Genomic DNA, 15,752 nt, shown 5'->3' with positions numbered 1-15,752 from the left:
CCAGCGTAGTTGCATTGCTTTTGTTCTTCATTTGCTGTGATCAAACCATGGAAATCTTGCATAAGTTTTACAGCTCTTTCAGCTGTATCATTAACTGCCCTTAAAGAAAAAACTTTTCGTTTTGCCTCTATATAGGCAACATCTTCGTCCCACGTAGAAACGGGTCTCTGGAGGAAGGTCTCATCCATTTTTAATCGAGAAAATAAATTTGTGCTTTTGACAGACACAAAATCACTAAATAATTTTCCTGCAATAATAAATAAGTTTTATTATCAGTTTAGTGAAAACAGTATAAAAAATAAAACTATGTATTCCTACTTACCATACAAAAAATCAGACATATCTTCTTTCGATGGAATGTATCTCTTCCCAGAATCATACAAACTCTCTCTTTGTAAGTTCACTACAATGTTTCCCTTGGTTTGTGTATTAACTTCATCATCAAAGAGTGACAAAACGGCAATTTCTTCTGACAAGTACCAAAGATGTTGACTAAACTTGCTCAGGGCTGCTTTGGAGATCAATTTGTCAACAGTTTCATATTCCTTAAGCCTCTTTAAAAAGCACAAATCTTGATTTGGTGCCTTTACCGCCAGACTACATCCAAGCCATGGTTTCACATATATAACCGCAATGAATAAACAAACGTCTTGAAGTGCTCGTTTATCCTTGGCGCTAATTTTGAACTGGGATTGCAACAAACATATATTTAAAGAGTAAATAGCTCTAGCCATCCACCTTGCTTGATGCATCGCTCCAGGAGGTCTGATATTAATTTTTTTCTCATTATCTCCTCCTAAGAAAATAATAGATAGTTCAATCAGCTCACGATAATCGTCACGTACAATGGTTTTTTGCAGTTCTTGATTATAAAATGTCAACAGTTCTTCTATTGTTGTATTGCAAAAATGTTGTGTGACGATATCGGTGTATGTTTCAATAGCAGCAGGATTAATAGTTTTCCAGTTGTCTCTAAACTTTTTGAACATTGGAATATCAGGGCTACTAGTAACTTGTTGGATTTTTGTTTCAAACACATATTTCAAAACCAGTTCGTAAACGTGATGGCGGCAAGCAAAGAGTAGTAATTCCCTGTCTAGTCTTTGTTCCAAAAGTACACAGGCTCCTTTCAATCGCCCTGTATTAGACGCAGTTGTGTCACAACACATTATTTGAACTTTGTCATCGATGTTCCAGTCATGAAGTGCGTTTAACACAGCTTTAGCTTGATCCTGGCCGGAAGAGCTCTCCAGTTTGGGTACAGCCAGCAGTTGTTCCTTTTCTCCAAATGAAATTAGAATTGGCAGGCGTTCTTCTTTAGAACTTCTCACGTCCAGTCCAGGTAATAATTTCCCATCCCAGTGAACGGTCACCATTTCAGGCATATTATCCTGAAAATCTGATTTTATAGATTCCGCTCTATCTTTTCTACTCTGTGTGCGAATGCGTTGAATGGACGATTTTTTTATCGGAAAATCATCACAGCTAAAGTCTAGCACTTCTACTACAGCATGAAGAATATAGACAGAATCCCTTATGCTTAATTGACATCTATCTAAAGCTGCAACTAACTTAGGCGTGATAAAGTTTTTCCGTCCTCTTTTTGTAGTAGTTTCAGAAACCGTTTGAGAGGTGGTTGGCAAGGGTTCCTCGAGGCTTTCTTTAAAGCTGGTATGTTGATCGGTATGTCCTTGTGTTTGTATAAAATCTTGTGTAGTAAGAGATGACGATAAACTCGCGAAACACATTTGCTCATGTCTTTTCTTCTTTTTTAATTTTCTCTCTCTTGTCCTTTCTTCTTTTTCGGCTAACTTTTTGTCTACACCCGCTAAACATCCTGGACGGCCTGGTTCTCTTTGTTTTTGTAAAAATATTTTGTCTTCTTCTATTTTCATCCGTTCCAAAGCATCAACGTGTGCTATATCGAATATATTGTTTAAATTGTTTTGAAAGTCCTCCTCACGGCGCTTGTAAACAAGTGTTTTTTTTTTGGATTTTTTTTGCAACTCCCTCCAAGCATGGTGAAGATCCACAAGTTTTTTTACACAGTTAGGTATAGCTCTGGTAGGGATTCTAGCTTTTTCCCAAAATATAATACACTCTCGAATGACGAGATTCGCGCTTTCACTAACAGTCAATTTAACTTCGCGAATGTTAAAAAAAAGTACTGCAAGAACTTGCCGGTTAGACGGTAACTTTGCGCCTGTTATTTGATAATTTACGTCACCAACTAAGAAAATACTTTTTTTATTGCTTCTTAATTCCACTGCCATCTTTTAAATGTAAAACAATACGTGATAATCACGAGAATAACTGAACACAAATGACAGATACCGCGAGCGCGCGCCGCTACTTCCGCGCAACTTGTATGAACATGATTCGGTGCAAGTCGGCACGGGTTATCGTGCTCCGAATAAGGTAAAAAAAAAAAAAAAAAAAAATCCGAGTGTTTTAGAAGCAAAGGAACAAAACTAAGACCTATGCATTAGAAAATAAAAACTTTGAAATATAAGGGACACCCTAACCCACACATTCGACGCTTTAACCCCCTAATCTCCATCCACACATCTCTCACATTCGTCAATTGACTTAATTCATATAAAATATAATACTTATGAATGTTTAATTAATTATTAACTTATTATTTGTCATTTCAAATATTAAGGACGGGTTGTTTCGGAGAATTTTAACAATTCATCAAATTTCAACGTTCATTTCCGCGTTCTGTGAAAGACTTATTTAGGTTCTGTTTTTATATCATTGTAGGCTAGTTGCTTGACAAAACTGAAATAAAAACAGAACTTGAAAAAATCTTTCACAGAACTTGAAAATGAACGTTGAAATTTGATGAATTGTTCAGATTCTCCGAAACAACCCGTCCTAAGTAAATCGGATTCGTATAATTTACCTACTATTATGAAAATCTTCAATCTGTAAACTTCATCCGCCATAACACAGGGACATCCCTAGCATAGCGGTTGAAATAACATTCAAAATCTACCATTTAATATGAATTTTCTTTGAAATAACAAAAATTAATTATTTAAATATATTACAAATGTCATTAAAAACTTGATATGCAAAAAAATTGTTTTTTTTCAAAAGAAGCAAACACATTGTGACTTGACATTTTAAATAAATGAAATGAAAATACTTGGTTTTAAGTCACTTCTTGATATATTTTATTGTGTACCGGTTTCGGTACCTCCGTACCATCATCAGGGCTGTTATAAAAATTATGCTATTAAATACAAATAGCTGAACATTTAATTAATAAAGACCATACTTTTAACCGTGATACAGGAATTAAAGTCCCACACTAAAATGGAATAGGTTTAAGACTAATCAATTTAGAGGCTTTTGAAATAATAAAAAATCGGCAAATTCAAAGGTTGAAATCATTAATAACCAATTAAATTTAACTGTAAGCCCGTTTCTAAGTTTGTTCCCCTTTACTTCGCTTATCCCACGCTCCCCTCCCCCACCTCTCTCCCACAACTGACGCACTGTCTCACTCTAGTATACTGTCTCTTTCTTTTTTGATAATATGTGTACTCTGTATTTAATAGCATAACAGTCCTGATGATAGTACGGGGGTACCGAAACCAGTAGACAATAAAATATTTCAATAAAGTGACCTAAAACCAAGTTTTTTTTCTTTTCATATATTTAAAAAAAATTATAACAAACAATAAAATAGTTACTTAACTTTAGAAAACAGAAGAAATAGAAATGAAAATTAGAAAATAAATGTATTTAGTAGGTAGGCAATAATTGAATGTAGGTATATGGCTTGTTTTTATGTTTTTGAATTCCAAAGACAGAGCTGGCAATATTGTGTGAAATGGGTACATAATAAAATGCAACAATTAACGCATATAAAAAATGCGTAGTATAATTTCGAATGCGGATATAATATTTTTAGAGGATTCAAAATAATTATTTTTACTTATTACTAATTAATTAATTGATTACCTTTAGGTACATAACATAATTAAGCCAATCATATAACAAATGGGTTCACAAATTCAAAATATGTGTAAAAGTCGTTGAATGACGTTAAAACTATAAATTTTATACCTTGTGTTGATATTTGGGGATTTCTAACATACAACGTGATCTTGTTCGGCTACTTATTTTAAGAGTAATTGTTGAATTGAAATGGTCTTTGTGAATTTGTAACAGTGTATAATTTTTAAAGATATTTATTAAACTAAGAACCCAAAAAGAATTTAGTTGCGTGGTTGGAAATATCCATTGTTTTCATAGGATGACTTTCAAAATTAACCTCTGAACCTTTTTACAGGCGAAAGGTTAGTTTTACATACTAACCGATTATACCGTATTTTACGATTGATTGGGCAACAGAAAATATATTGTTATAATCATACGGGATGATAGGATGGTTCTTAATCTAATGAATATGTAAATTAGTTTTCTTACTCTAGTTACCATATTTTTTTTATTTATAGGTTAGGTTAAGTTACTATCTAGAAGTATATACTAGTTGGGTATAGCATTTAGGTGATATCTAGAATAATTACGTACTTGTTAGCTACTATCTAGAACTATATACTCGTTAGGTGTAGTTATTATTGTAGTATTATTTAGAATGTTCGTCATTTGCTGCTGCCCGCTGCTTCCCGAAGCAGCTATTCCAAGTACGGGATTACTATTTTAGATAATACGCTTCATGTTTCCAGTCATTCCAATGAAATCAAGAGGCTCGTTTAATGCTAAATGATTGTGCCCTCTGGGGCTAGAAAATGTCCTTCTACGAGATAGTTCGATTCACCTTCGAACGTGTTAATGGTAGTCAGTTCTGTTGAATTCAATTCTATTTTGTCGATCGTAATCTTATCGACAAAATTGTCAATGCGCTTGAAACTGTTTATTTGTATTATTTGGTTTGCTTCCGTAGGTACCAAATTGAATTTAAAATATTTGGACATAAAAATTTTTTGAATAACATCCGATCTCCAACATCAGAGTTAGATCCTTCACACGAACATGTCGCCCAAAGTAAGCCAATATTTATAATTTATTAAAAAACACAATTATGAAAAATAATTATGTTTTCTCTTAATGGAGTTGGAAAGGACCTTGGATAAGTATTTATGTATATCAATGGCAAAGACAAACGTATTTGTTTGTTCTTAAGCTTTATTTAAATTACACGTGTTATTTAAATTAGTTATATGGATTTAAACATTATTTTGTTGTAATTTACAATTTTTTTAGACACATTATTCTCAAGGGTTATAGCAATATTTTGTATTAATTATAAATCACAATTCCTTATTTGTATTAATATTAATTGAATGAAGAGCCTGATGCTTCCAGAGAGTTGGTCTCCTAAATACAAAATATTATAACAAAATAACTATTCCTGAGAAAACAAAAATTTATCCTATTTGTTCTGATTTCCATCTTTAACGTAATGCCTACAATGTATTGATTTATAATTCATTTTATCAATTTTACAAAGGACTTTCTTATTTTTGGTTCTTCGAGATGGATGTTAATCTTTTTTTCCTTTTCATAATAAAAACCTACGTAAAATATTGTTGTTTTGTTCCAGGTCATAAAGATGCTTTTCATCGTCGTGGCTCTGTTTGCCATCTGCTGGCTCCCTCTTCAGATGTATAATGTGCTTCAAGATACATTCCCAGGAATAAACGAGTGAGTACCGAACCATCAAAATAAAATATTTTCTATTCCTAAACCACTGACATCAAGAGCCTCGATAAAATAAATTAGGGTATTATATCGATTTGCATATATTTCGTAGGTCTCCAAAGAACCATTTATGTTTATAGTAATACTTGAAATCGTAAATTTTTATAATAACGTACTATGCAAAAATATTAGAGTTGTGGATCCAAGAATGTTGGAGCTGCACGACAACCAAATATGACGCTTAATAAATAGGTCCCAATGATCGAGTGGTTTAAGCCGCTTGTCCCAGTAAGACAAGAGATCCTGGGATCGATTCCTAGTTGTGACCGTTTTCTTTTTATTTTTGTGTGTCTTGTTCTGTTTCGTGTTTCTTTTAGATTTATTAGTATTATTTTATTCTTCAATAATGTATTAATGGTTTAACCTTCAAAAATAAGTTAAAAAGAAAAAGTTGTTCCTGTATAATTTTCATTTATATTGCCTGGTTTGAACCCTGAGTGAAATAGTTAATAAAAATACAGATCATTTTAGAAGTACATTATATGTTTGTACAGCGCCCTTGAGGTGATTTTGCACAAAAGCGACGCTATCCAAATCATCCAAATATTAGTATTATTTATTAGAAACAAGATGATAAATTGGTCAAATAAGCAGTAACAATAATTCAGCGTTCTTCAGGTGTATATCGCTCTACTGCTTGTTGTCAACTAATTCTCTGTCTTCAACATAAATGTCAAAACACACTGACATTTGACGCCATTTACAAACATGATGGCACAATCACATTATGACATTATTTTCGCCCGAACTTGTACAAGTATAAACATATTTATTTATCGCTTTATAGTTAACTTCACAAAAACAAGAAATAATGTATGCTGTAATAAAGTTCAATAAAAGCGAGATCCAACTTTCAACATCGCATTAAGAAACAAGTTTTTTATTTGCATCATAATTTTTTTTTTAGAAAGAAAGAAAGGGTTTCATAAGACTAGGGTTTTTTCAAAGGAATGTCGTGGATATGTGGAGTGCCTACGTACGATACCTACCATAGAAGAGAGAAGAATTATTTACACACAATTTGGCTTTCATTTGACTTGTAGACGATAATTTAGGATTGTGTCGACTGATAATATAATACCCATCTTTCTTTCTTTGGGTAGTGTTTCATTCCACCTAATGTATCTAATTCATCTGTTAGCATAAACTTCTAGCGTTTGTTTGTCCATTATTCTTAATTAGTTCGCTTGTTTCGAATGTGTTCCTGGGACTTTGTTGTGTTACACGTTAAGCCCTTTCAAACAATGTAGCTTGAATTCCATAAGACATGCGTAGTCAATTAACAATCCAGCAGTATGAATCTAAACCATTCCTATTAATTTATCTCAGTGATTAATAATTTCATTTCATGTAGTTTTTATATACACAATATTAACCACTCTCAAACAAAAATGTGAAACAGATAAGACGGAAAAAGATTTGTCTTTTCTGTGTATGTGGATGATCAGGTAGCACCAATAATACTCCAATATGGATAGTTATATATTTATTAGACCGAATTCAAGGATTACATAACATTTTTCCTAGTTAATAGTTGATATGTGATAGTCGAACTGCCTACTCCACTACAAGTTATAAGGTCTTATTGACCACTCGGTATTGCCAGAGTTAACCTCTGTTATTCTCCTACAGAAACCGAATCTTTTTCAGTATTTTCTGTTTCAAATTTTTCGTTTAAGAGTGGTTAAAATTTTCTTCAAAGGTTAAACATGAAAGTTCTTATTATATTTTCTTTAAATCAGGTTCCAGTTTATAATCCTTTAATGGTATTAGTCCTCTTAAAGTTATATTTAGGAACTTAATAAAACACTGTGTGGGTACACTATTTACATTGTTTATTGTCACACTAATTGTACAAGTTACTTGAAGGAAGCCCACTGGGAAAAATATCCAATCCGAAAGCATACATACCCCTGTATACTTCGGTAATATCTCTTTCATACACAAATCTCTCTTTCATACTCGAATCTCTCTTTCATACATTTAGAAATACGTTAATTACAGAAAGTGATATCCATTAGTTAACGTTTTGTTCTATTTTACAGGTATCGATATATCAACATTATATTTTTCTGCTGCGATTGGCTCGCAATGAGTAATTCATGCTACAATCCATTTATTTATGGAATTTATAACGTAAGTATTTTTCATAAAGTCCAAGTTACTCTCTGATTCAATGATATTCACAAAAACTTGATGTACTTTAATTTGCATGTATTCTGATTGATGTACTTTAATTTCCAGGAAAAATTCAAACGTGAATTCAAATTGCGTTTTCCTGGAGGGAAAAAGTGGAATCAGAATCCCAACAATGAAAGCTACGATTTTGTAAGTAACTTTAAGACTATGCAGACATACCTACCTTATATTTATTTTAAAGATCCATCACCTTTTTAAAGCACTTATTATTTTTTCGTTTGTTATTTTCAGAGTTCTACCTCATCATTACAAACATGCGCTCTGGAACCATTATCGATCATTTCTTTATCGTAGTGCGTATTTATCAAAAACAAAGTGTTTTTAGTTTACGGTTTTTTATTTTATTTTATTTATTTAATACATGTTACATTATTATGAAATTTACATAAAGTAGATATAATGAATCACCATACTAGGCGGCTGCCTGTTTCATGGTGACCAATTGAGTGTAATTAATTTGTATGAAATATGAAATCTAGTGTAAACATATGAAATTAGTAACTATAGATGAAGCTAAAATTTTGGAAAAATTGTAATAAAAAGTAGAAGATAGAAATTAGAAAGGAGAAAGAAGTAAATTAGCATTAGATTGTAAAAATGTACATAATTATATATATATAATTTTTAATATGTGTGCATGCAAGCACACATGTGTATATAGCAGCAGACATACCTATATACATATAACAGCACATGTATACATACACCCATATGACGCATCCTCACGCATATAAACAATATATACACCTCTATCTGAGTACTTGGAATAGGCTACTAACACTATAACAATCACACATCAAAAAATCCCCGAGCGCTTTCCTGAAACTGTCGTATTTGGCTATTGATTTTATTTCTAACGTTAAATTATTGAATATTTTTGGAGCAAGAAAGTTAAATTGTCTTTGTGCCATTGAGGTTTTTATTGGGGGAATAGTATAATTCGATTTGTTGGAATATCTTGTATTATGGGTCGATTCAAAAAATTTTTTTTTCGTATGTTTGAATTTATAGTAGGAGGATATGTTTTTGACGTATAAGGATTTTATGTTGAGTACTTTGAAGTCGTTAAATAAGTCCTTCGTGGGGTGAATATAGTGTACTTTGTAAATAGTCCGCATTATAAATTTTTGAGCTTTAATTAATGGATCTAATATCGTGTTAGAGCATCCTCCCCAGACTATTATACCGTAAGATATAATTGATTGGCATAAAGAAAAGTATACCGTTTTTAGTGTATTTTTATTAAGAATATTTCGTAATGACCTGAAGATATATGCCAGTTTCCGTATACGGTTTGTAACATTTATTACGTGATCTTCCCATCGTAGTTTATTGTCAATTATTACACCCAAATATTTAATGGAATCTACTCGTTCTAGTGGATTGCACAGACAACTAGAGTTATCTCTACAAGAATGTATTTTTAGTGTATGATTGATTGAAGGCTGACTCGGAATATTAAGACTAAACGTTATATATTTCGTTTTAGTTATGTTTAAGGTGAGTAGATTATCATCCAACCACTGTTTAATAATTTGCAATGTTAGATCCGCTCTGTGAAATGTTTCTTCCCATGTCTTACTTTTTAGTACTAGGGCAGTGTCATCGGCGAAAATGATTATATTGCCATCAATAATAGATAGTTTACATAAGTCATTGATATAAATGAGAAAAAAGTGTGGGACCGAGTACACTGCCCTGTGGCACACCAAAGTTAATGCTAGTTGAATGGGATGGTTTATGCGATGGTAGCTTAACACATTGCTTTCTGTCTGTGAGGTACGATTTGAACCAATCAAATGCCTTATTCTTTATTCCGATTTTTTTGAGCTTGGCTAGAAGGATTGGATGAGATACTGTATCAAATGCCTTAGCTAAATCCAGAAATATTGCCAGACATTTATCACCTTTGTCTAAGGCTTGTGTTATATGTGATGTTAGTTCTAAAATAGCTGAATCTGTATTGAGTCCTTCTCTAAAGCCATACTGGTTTGACGAGAGTATGTTATATTTTGTAAGATGGTCGATAAGTCTTTTTTTTACTATTTTTTCAATAATTTTTGATAGTGATGATAATATAGAAATTGGTCTGTAGTTTGTTATGTCAGTAGGATTTCCGGACTTAAAAATTGGTTGAACTAGGGCAAGTTTGAGTTTGTTTGGGAATTCACCTTTAGTGAGACTGAGGTTTATGATATGTACTAATGGATGGATTATAAAGGGTTTAACTGTTTTTAGTATAGTTGAGGAAATTTTGTCATGATTGCACGAATGAGAGGGCTTTAACTGTCTAATGGTTTGAGAAATTTCATCGTAGTTAGTCGGGTTTAAGGTGAGTATATTATCTGTTTCACTGGCACATTGAGTGATAATGTCGGCAAGGGCATTTTCATCGGTTGATGTCTTATTTAAAATCTTTGATGCTAGATTTTTACCGATATTGCAAAAGTATTCATTTATGTGATTGGTCACAGTGTCTGGATGGTCATTTAGGGAGGTGTCTTGGCCGTTGATGTTTAATTTATTGATTGGTTGTACTGGGTGATCAGTGTTAGATATTTCTTTGACGATATTCCAAATTTGTTTGTTATTATTACCGACTCTGGACAGTTTTTCTTTGTAGTAGTTTTCTTTTGTGGTTTTAATGATATTATTACATATATTTCTGTACTTTTTAAAAAATATTTGGGCTTGAATGTCTGGATTATTGAGTAAGTTTTTGTGAAGCTTGTCCCGTTTTTTAATACAAAAAATTAGGCCATCTGTTATCCATGGTTTCAGTTTTTTATTTTTTGAATTATTCACATGGGATTCTTCAGTGACATCCTCAATATGTTGCAAGAGAGTTTCAGAGAAGGTATTAAAAGCAATGTCTACGTCTGTGGAGTTTAGAGTGGAGAGCCAATTTTCTAAAATAATTTTAGAAGTTAGTTTCTCGAGATTAATGTGTTTCTTTTTTATATTACTACGTGACGTTCCGGTAGTGGGTTTATTATGCATAAGACCAATTGCTATTGAGAAATGGTCCGTTATAGTTGATTGATATATAATTCCCTTTGCATTTTTTTTTGTTCGTAGAAATATGTGATCAATACATGAGTTACTAGTATCAGTTACTCTAGTAGGAGCATTAATATAAGAAATAAGCCCGTGTTGAGTCATGAGATTTTTATAGTCGAGAGTTTGTGATGCTTTTGGTTTAAGTAAATCTATGTTAATGTCACCGATCACCATTAGCTCTTCATTTGGTGTACAGTTAAATAAGGCCAAGTCTAAGGATTTAAGGAAGGATGAAATATTTTGGTGTTTAGGTGACCTGTATAGTGCAAGAATTGTGGTTTGGATGGTTTTTATTTTAAGGCAGTTGGCATTATCAATGATTAATTCAGAGATAATCGGGTCCAGCTCAGATTTTACATAGACAATTACTCCATCTGACTGTGTCTTATTATTTTGTGTATTGAAAACTGTAAATCCTGTAATGTTTTTGTGAGTGTAATTTGATTTGATCCAACATTCAGTTAAAATTATTATGTCAAAAATATTATTCAAATCGGCAAGTGTTACAAGAAGGTCATTATAGTTCTTATCAATGCTTCGAATGTTTGTTGAGAATATTTTTAATCGTTTATAGGGTTTTAGAATATTTATGCACTTTGAGGCATCATTGGTTTCAGGAGAAATCACGTTACCGTGGTTTTCTATTTGTAGATTAATATCAATCATTTTGTTTGACTAGTACCAGCTAATTGTATCACGAGCATGTATGAAGAGTATGGGTAAGTGTGATGAATAGATAAGAACAAGGTTAGTGAACAAAGATGTAATTAAAACAGAGTTAGAGCATTTCCAGTAACTTTCTTTCCAAGATTTAAATAGTATTGAGGTAAATGTATTAAGTGTTGTCAAGAAACAACCGCAAATATTAATTAAATACTGGTGAGAAATATTCGTGTTAATAAAAGTGGTATTCTTTGTTTATATGGTGAGAATGTCGAAAGATAGGGTAAAACATTAAAATTTGTGACAGTAGTTATGTCAAAACTAGAGGAATCTGTTAAGGAAGGTATGAACACATTATTTTGGGTAAATACATTATTGATGATGGTGTAAATCATATAAAAACATGTGAGTAGGACAATACATATGGAATGATCTACTGTTTTCTTATAGAATATTAAAGAGTCTTTAGTTTTTATCAAAATTAATAAACTATGGTAAGAGTAATTACAAGATAGATTAGCAATTTTTGCAATAGTTATGCTGTTACAAGAAAGTACGAATATGTTAATTTGAATGGTTAATAAATGGAAAATAGTTGTATGGATCATACAAAAACATGTTAGGAAAAAAATATTTACAGAATGATCTATTTTTTTCTTGAATAATGTTAAAAAATAATGTGTTTGGATGATAAGAAGTAAAATATGGTGAAAATGTTTAACAACAATATTAGCAGTGATTACAAAAATTATGTTCATACAAGAGAAATCTACTAAAGAAGGTAAGAATACATTATTTAGAGTATTTAAATTGTTAAGAGTGATACGAGACAAAGAGAAACTTGCAAGGAAAATAATATTTACGGAATGAACAAATTTTTCCTTAAAGGGTACTGAAAAAACTCGAGTTTCAAACAAAAGAGATAAAATATAGTAAGAATAGTAAGTAGCAAGATTAGCAATTATTACAATAATCGTTCTGTTACAAGATAAAAATACTAAAGACAGTAAAGATGCATTATTTTTTGTATATACTTTGTTACTAGAGATCCGGCACATATAAAAACTTGCGAAAAAAAAGATATCAGCCGAATGATTATTATTATTATGTAGCACAGTAAAGAATGAAATACCTTTTATCAACCGTCACACCGTCAACCGTGATTGACGTTTTTGTCGATCGAGATCAAGGACATTTTTTATTGTGATGATTTTGGAGGTGTCCGTTTTTCTCAGCAGAATACGCCCCGAAGCCGTTCAGGAGTGTTTATAATCGTTTTCTTTTGAAAATTTTTTTGTTTGCGAAAGTAGATATTTTCCTTTTTGTGTCAGGTGTTCGGACACATAAATACGTTTGGCTTCTTGTGACAGTCCTAGGTCCGCTGTGTTTAGTTTATTTGTGGTGGTCGCAGTGGATTTTTTATATGCTTTAATTTTGTTAAGAAAATCATCACGTGATTTAATATTATTGAAAGACACTATTAATGATCTGGGATTCTTCTCGGACAGTTTCGGTCCTAGCCTATGTATCTTCGTAATTTCAGATTGAAAGGGTAGTGCGGTATCTCCATAGTTAATAATTTTGGATATTTTTTTTAGTGTTTCAATATGATTTTCAGTGTTTGATTCTGGAATACCTCTTATATCGATATTGCATATTTGGTTTAGGTACTCCAGTCGGTCAATTTTGTCTTCTTGTTGGGATATGGTATTTTGTAGGATAGAATTACGCTTATTTAATTCCATCATATCAGTATTGACTGTTTTCTGTGATTGTTCAATGTCAATTATGCGCTTTTTTAAATCATCCTGTTGTTCCGATATAAATTGTATTGATTTAATAATTTCTTGATTTTGTAAGATGATCGATTCATATTTTTGGGCATATGAGTCTAGTTTTTTTTCAACAAATTCCATTATATCAGTTTTAAAATTTGATAGTTCATTAATAAATAATCCTGAAGTAAGAAGCCCATTGCCATCTGTGGTTGTAATTGATAAACTATCTGTCCCTTTTGGCTGGACGGGTGCAGTTTTTGGTGATTCACTCATCTGTTTACCTTGTTTGACGATAGATGGCTCTTCATCATTTAATAATAAAAAATCATTTTTTGTCATCTGCTTCAGTTTATTTTTTGGATGTTGAATGCATTTTTTACACTTCCATTGTGTATTTCTTGCACTTCGACGGGAGGATTCCACAATTTCCGCACAGCCGAGATGATAATTGCTTTCACAGAGACAACAGCATACAAAGTCTGATGGGGTGTCAATATTTCGTTGACATATGATGCACTGAGTATTCATTTTGGATGTTGTTATAAGCGAGATCTACGTAAAAAATGATTTTTAGATGATAGCTTTCAATATAAGATGGTAATCACTTTAGTTGACACTTGTTTACTTTATAACGGGAGAGTTTTTTTTTTCCGAAAAGATTGACACTTGGTGAGAGTTTGGAACTTGGGGTAAAAACAGTAAAAAACGCAACTCCGTGAGATAAGAATACACAGGTGTGATGCGCGATCCTCAATTTATTATAAATTAAAACTTTAAACTTGGTACACTATCTTTTTGTTTGTTGATTTTGTATTTGTTTAATGTGGACATAGAGAGACGTCAACACTTTTGATATTTGGATTATCATTCTGTTTTTTTTATTATTTATTATTATTTCATTATATAATCATGTACCATCTCATATAATTTATTATTTCATTATATAATCATGAACCATCTCATATGATTTAATATTTCATTAAATAATCTTGTACCATCTTATATAATCTATTATTTCACTATATAATTATGTATCATCTCATATAAATTGAACTAATATTATTTCGCATCTCAGCTTGAGTCCGAATACAATAATATATGGCCAATTTGTTTCAGGACAAAACTCAAACACTGCGCTTTTCAAACTCATTTCGCTCTCACGTAGACTGGAGAAGGTCTCAGTGTGTGCAGATTCCGATGGTCACTTACAGCATGCACTTCTGTTCATATCCTTATCGTGATTTTAAGCGCTCCCGCTACATGAGGTCTAACCACCACAACAACTCGGAATTGTCCGAAATCAGTAACGGCCGGATCAACGCTAGGAACGTCCAATATTCCATTACGGAATCCCACAACGGAGAAATAGCTTCTACCAACTTTGGCAAGAATAACAAGCAATCAAACGCACGCTTTTGCAAAATCATTAAAAATGACGGAAACAGCTCCGATGCAAACAGCACCGTCTCGCATCCTCGATCTCCAGAGATGAAGAAAAAATCTGGTTGCTTCGGAAAGAAGTTCAACAAAAGTGCGGAAAATAAATCTACTCATAGTAATGAAGACACCTTTTTGAAAGATATAATACTGTCAACAAAATACAAGAATTCCAGCGAAGGTTCTGTTTACTTCGAATCCAAAGAAAACAGAAGAAAAAGTATGGAATTTAATGCTAATTACTCTGGGGCAGGGAAGAGTCACGCCAGCGCTTCCGGGCCCTACTTCCGGGGGGTGGTGGTCCGGCGGCCAGCGCAGAGTCAGAAGTGGGCGGGCGGAGACACGGATCATGTGGAAACGGATATCTACATCTTCCCGGAGGGAGGGGGCGGGGGCGGGAGTTCCAGCGTGGGGGAGGAGAGACCACCCGAGGACCATAGTTTATAGGTGTGCGCCATTTCGGCCGCTGCGATGTTTTCCTACGACCAAAACAGGTGCTAATTCCGCAGATCACTTAGCAAAAAAGAGCTTACAAAAACAAGGGTAAAATTGTACAGACCAATAAATAATTTTATTACCATTTATAATCGATCGGAAATGTTGTGTTTAGTAATATATGGAGATGCATCGTGTGAATAAAACAACGATGTGTAACTTATCTCTTCTCTGAATCTTTCGTAGAGTCAGATTTAAAACCAAATTATATATTATGGTAACAACTAATCTAAACATGGCAAATATTGTTGTGAATTCTATTGCTACGGCCGAAATGTAATTTAAGGAACAGTAGATAGTTTTATAAATAAAAATAATACTTTTAGAAGAATTGAGAAAGTGTGTGTAATTAACTATTCTTAAATAAATGTACCTGCCATT

The 15,752-nt window shown here is 32.6% G+C and overlaps 1 protein-coding gene across 1 annotated transcript in view; it reads left to right on the top strand.

The window, feature by feature from the left end:
• LOC149427005 (neuropeptide Y receptor type 1-like) overlaps window positions 1–15,323 on the top strand; it is a 245,641-nt gene extending 230,318 nt beyond the window's left edge. The window contains exons 7-10 of the mRNA XM_089635168.1: window positions 5,582–5,682; window positions 7,785–7,875; window positions 7,984–8,067; window positions 14,688–15,323. Coding sequence (XP_089491294.1) covers window positions 5,582–5,682; window positions 7,785–7,875; window positions 7,984–8,067; window positions 14,688–15,323 — 912 coding nt within the window. The remainder of the gene's footprint in view (window positions 1–5,581; window positions 5,683–7,784; window positions 7,876–7,983; window positions 8,068–14,687) is intronic.
• Window positions 15,324–15,752: the final 429 nt, after the last annotated feature.

Source organism: Hesperophylax consimilis, chromosome 1 (genome assembly GCF_061612785.1).
Source record: "Hesperophylax consimilis isolate HC1 chromosome 1, BYU_Hcon_1.0, whole genome shotgun sequence".
In the NCBI taxonomy this organism is placed as follows: domain Eukaryota; kingdom Metazoa; phylum Arthropoda; class Insecta; order Trichoptera; family Limnephilidae; genus Hesperophylax; species Hesperophylax consimilis.
This window is presented reverse-complemented; position numbering and strand designations above follow the sequence as displayed.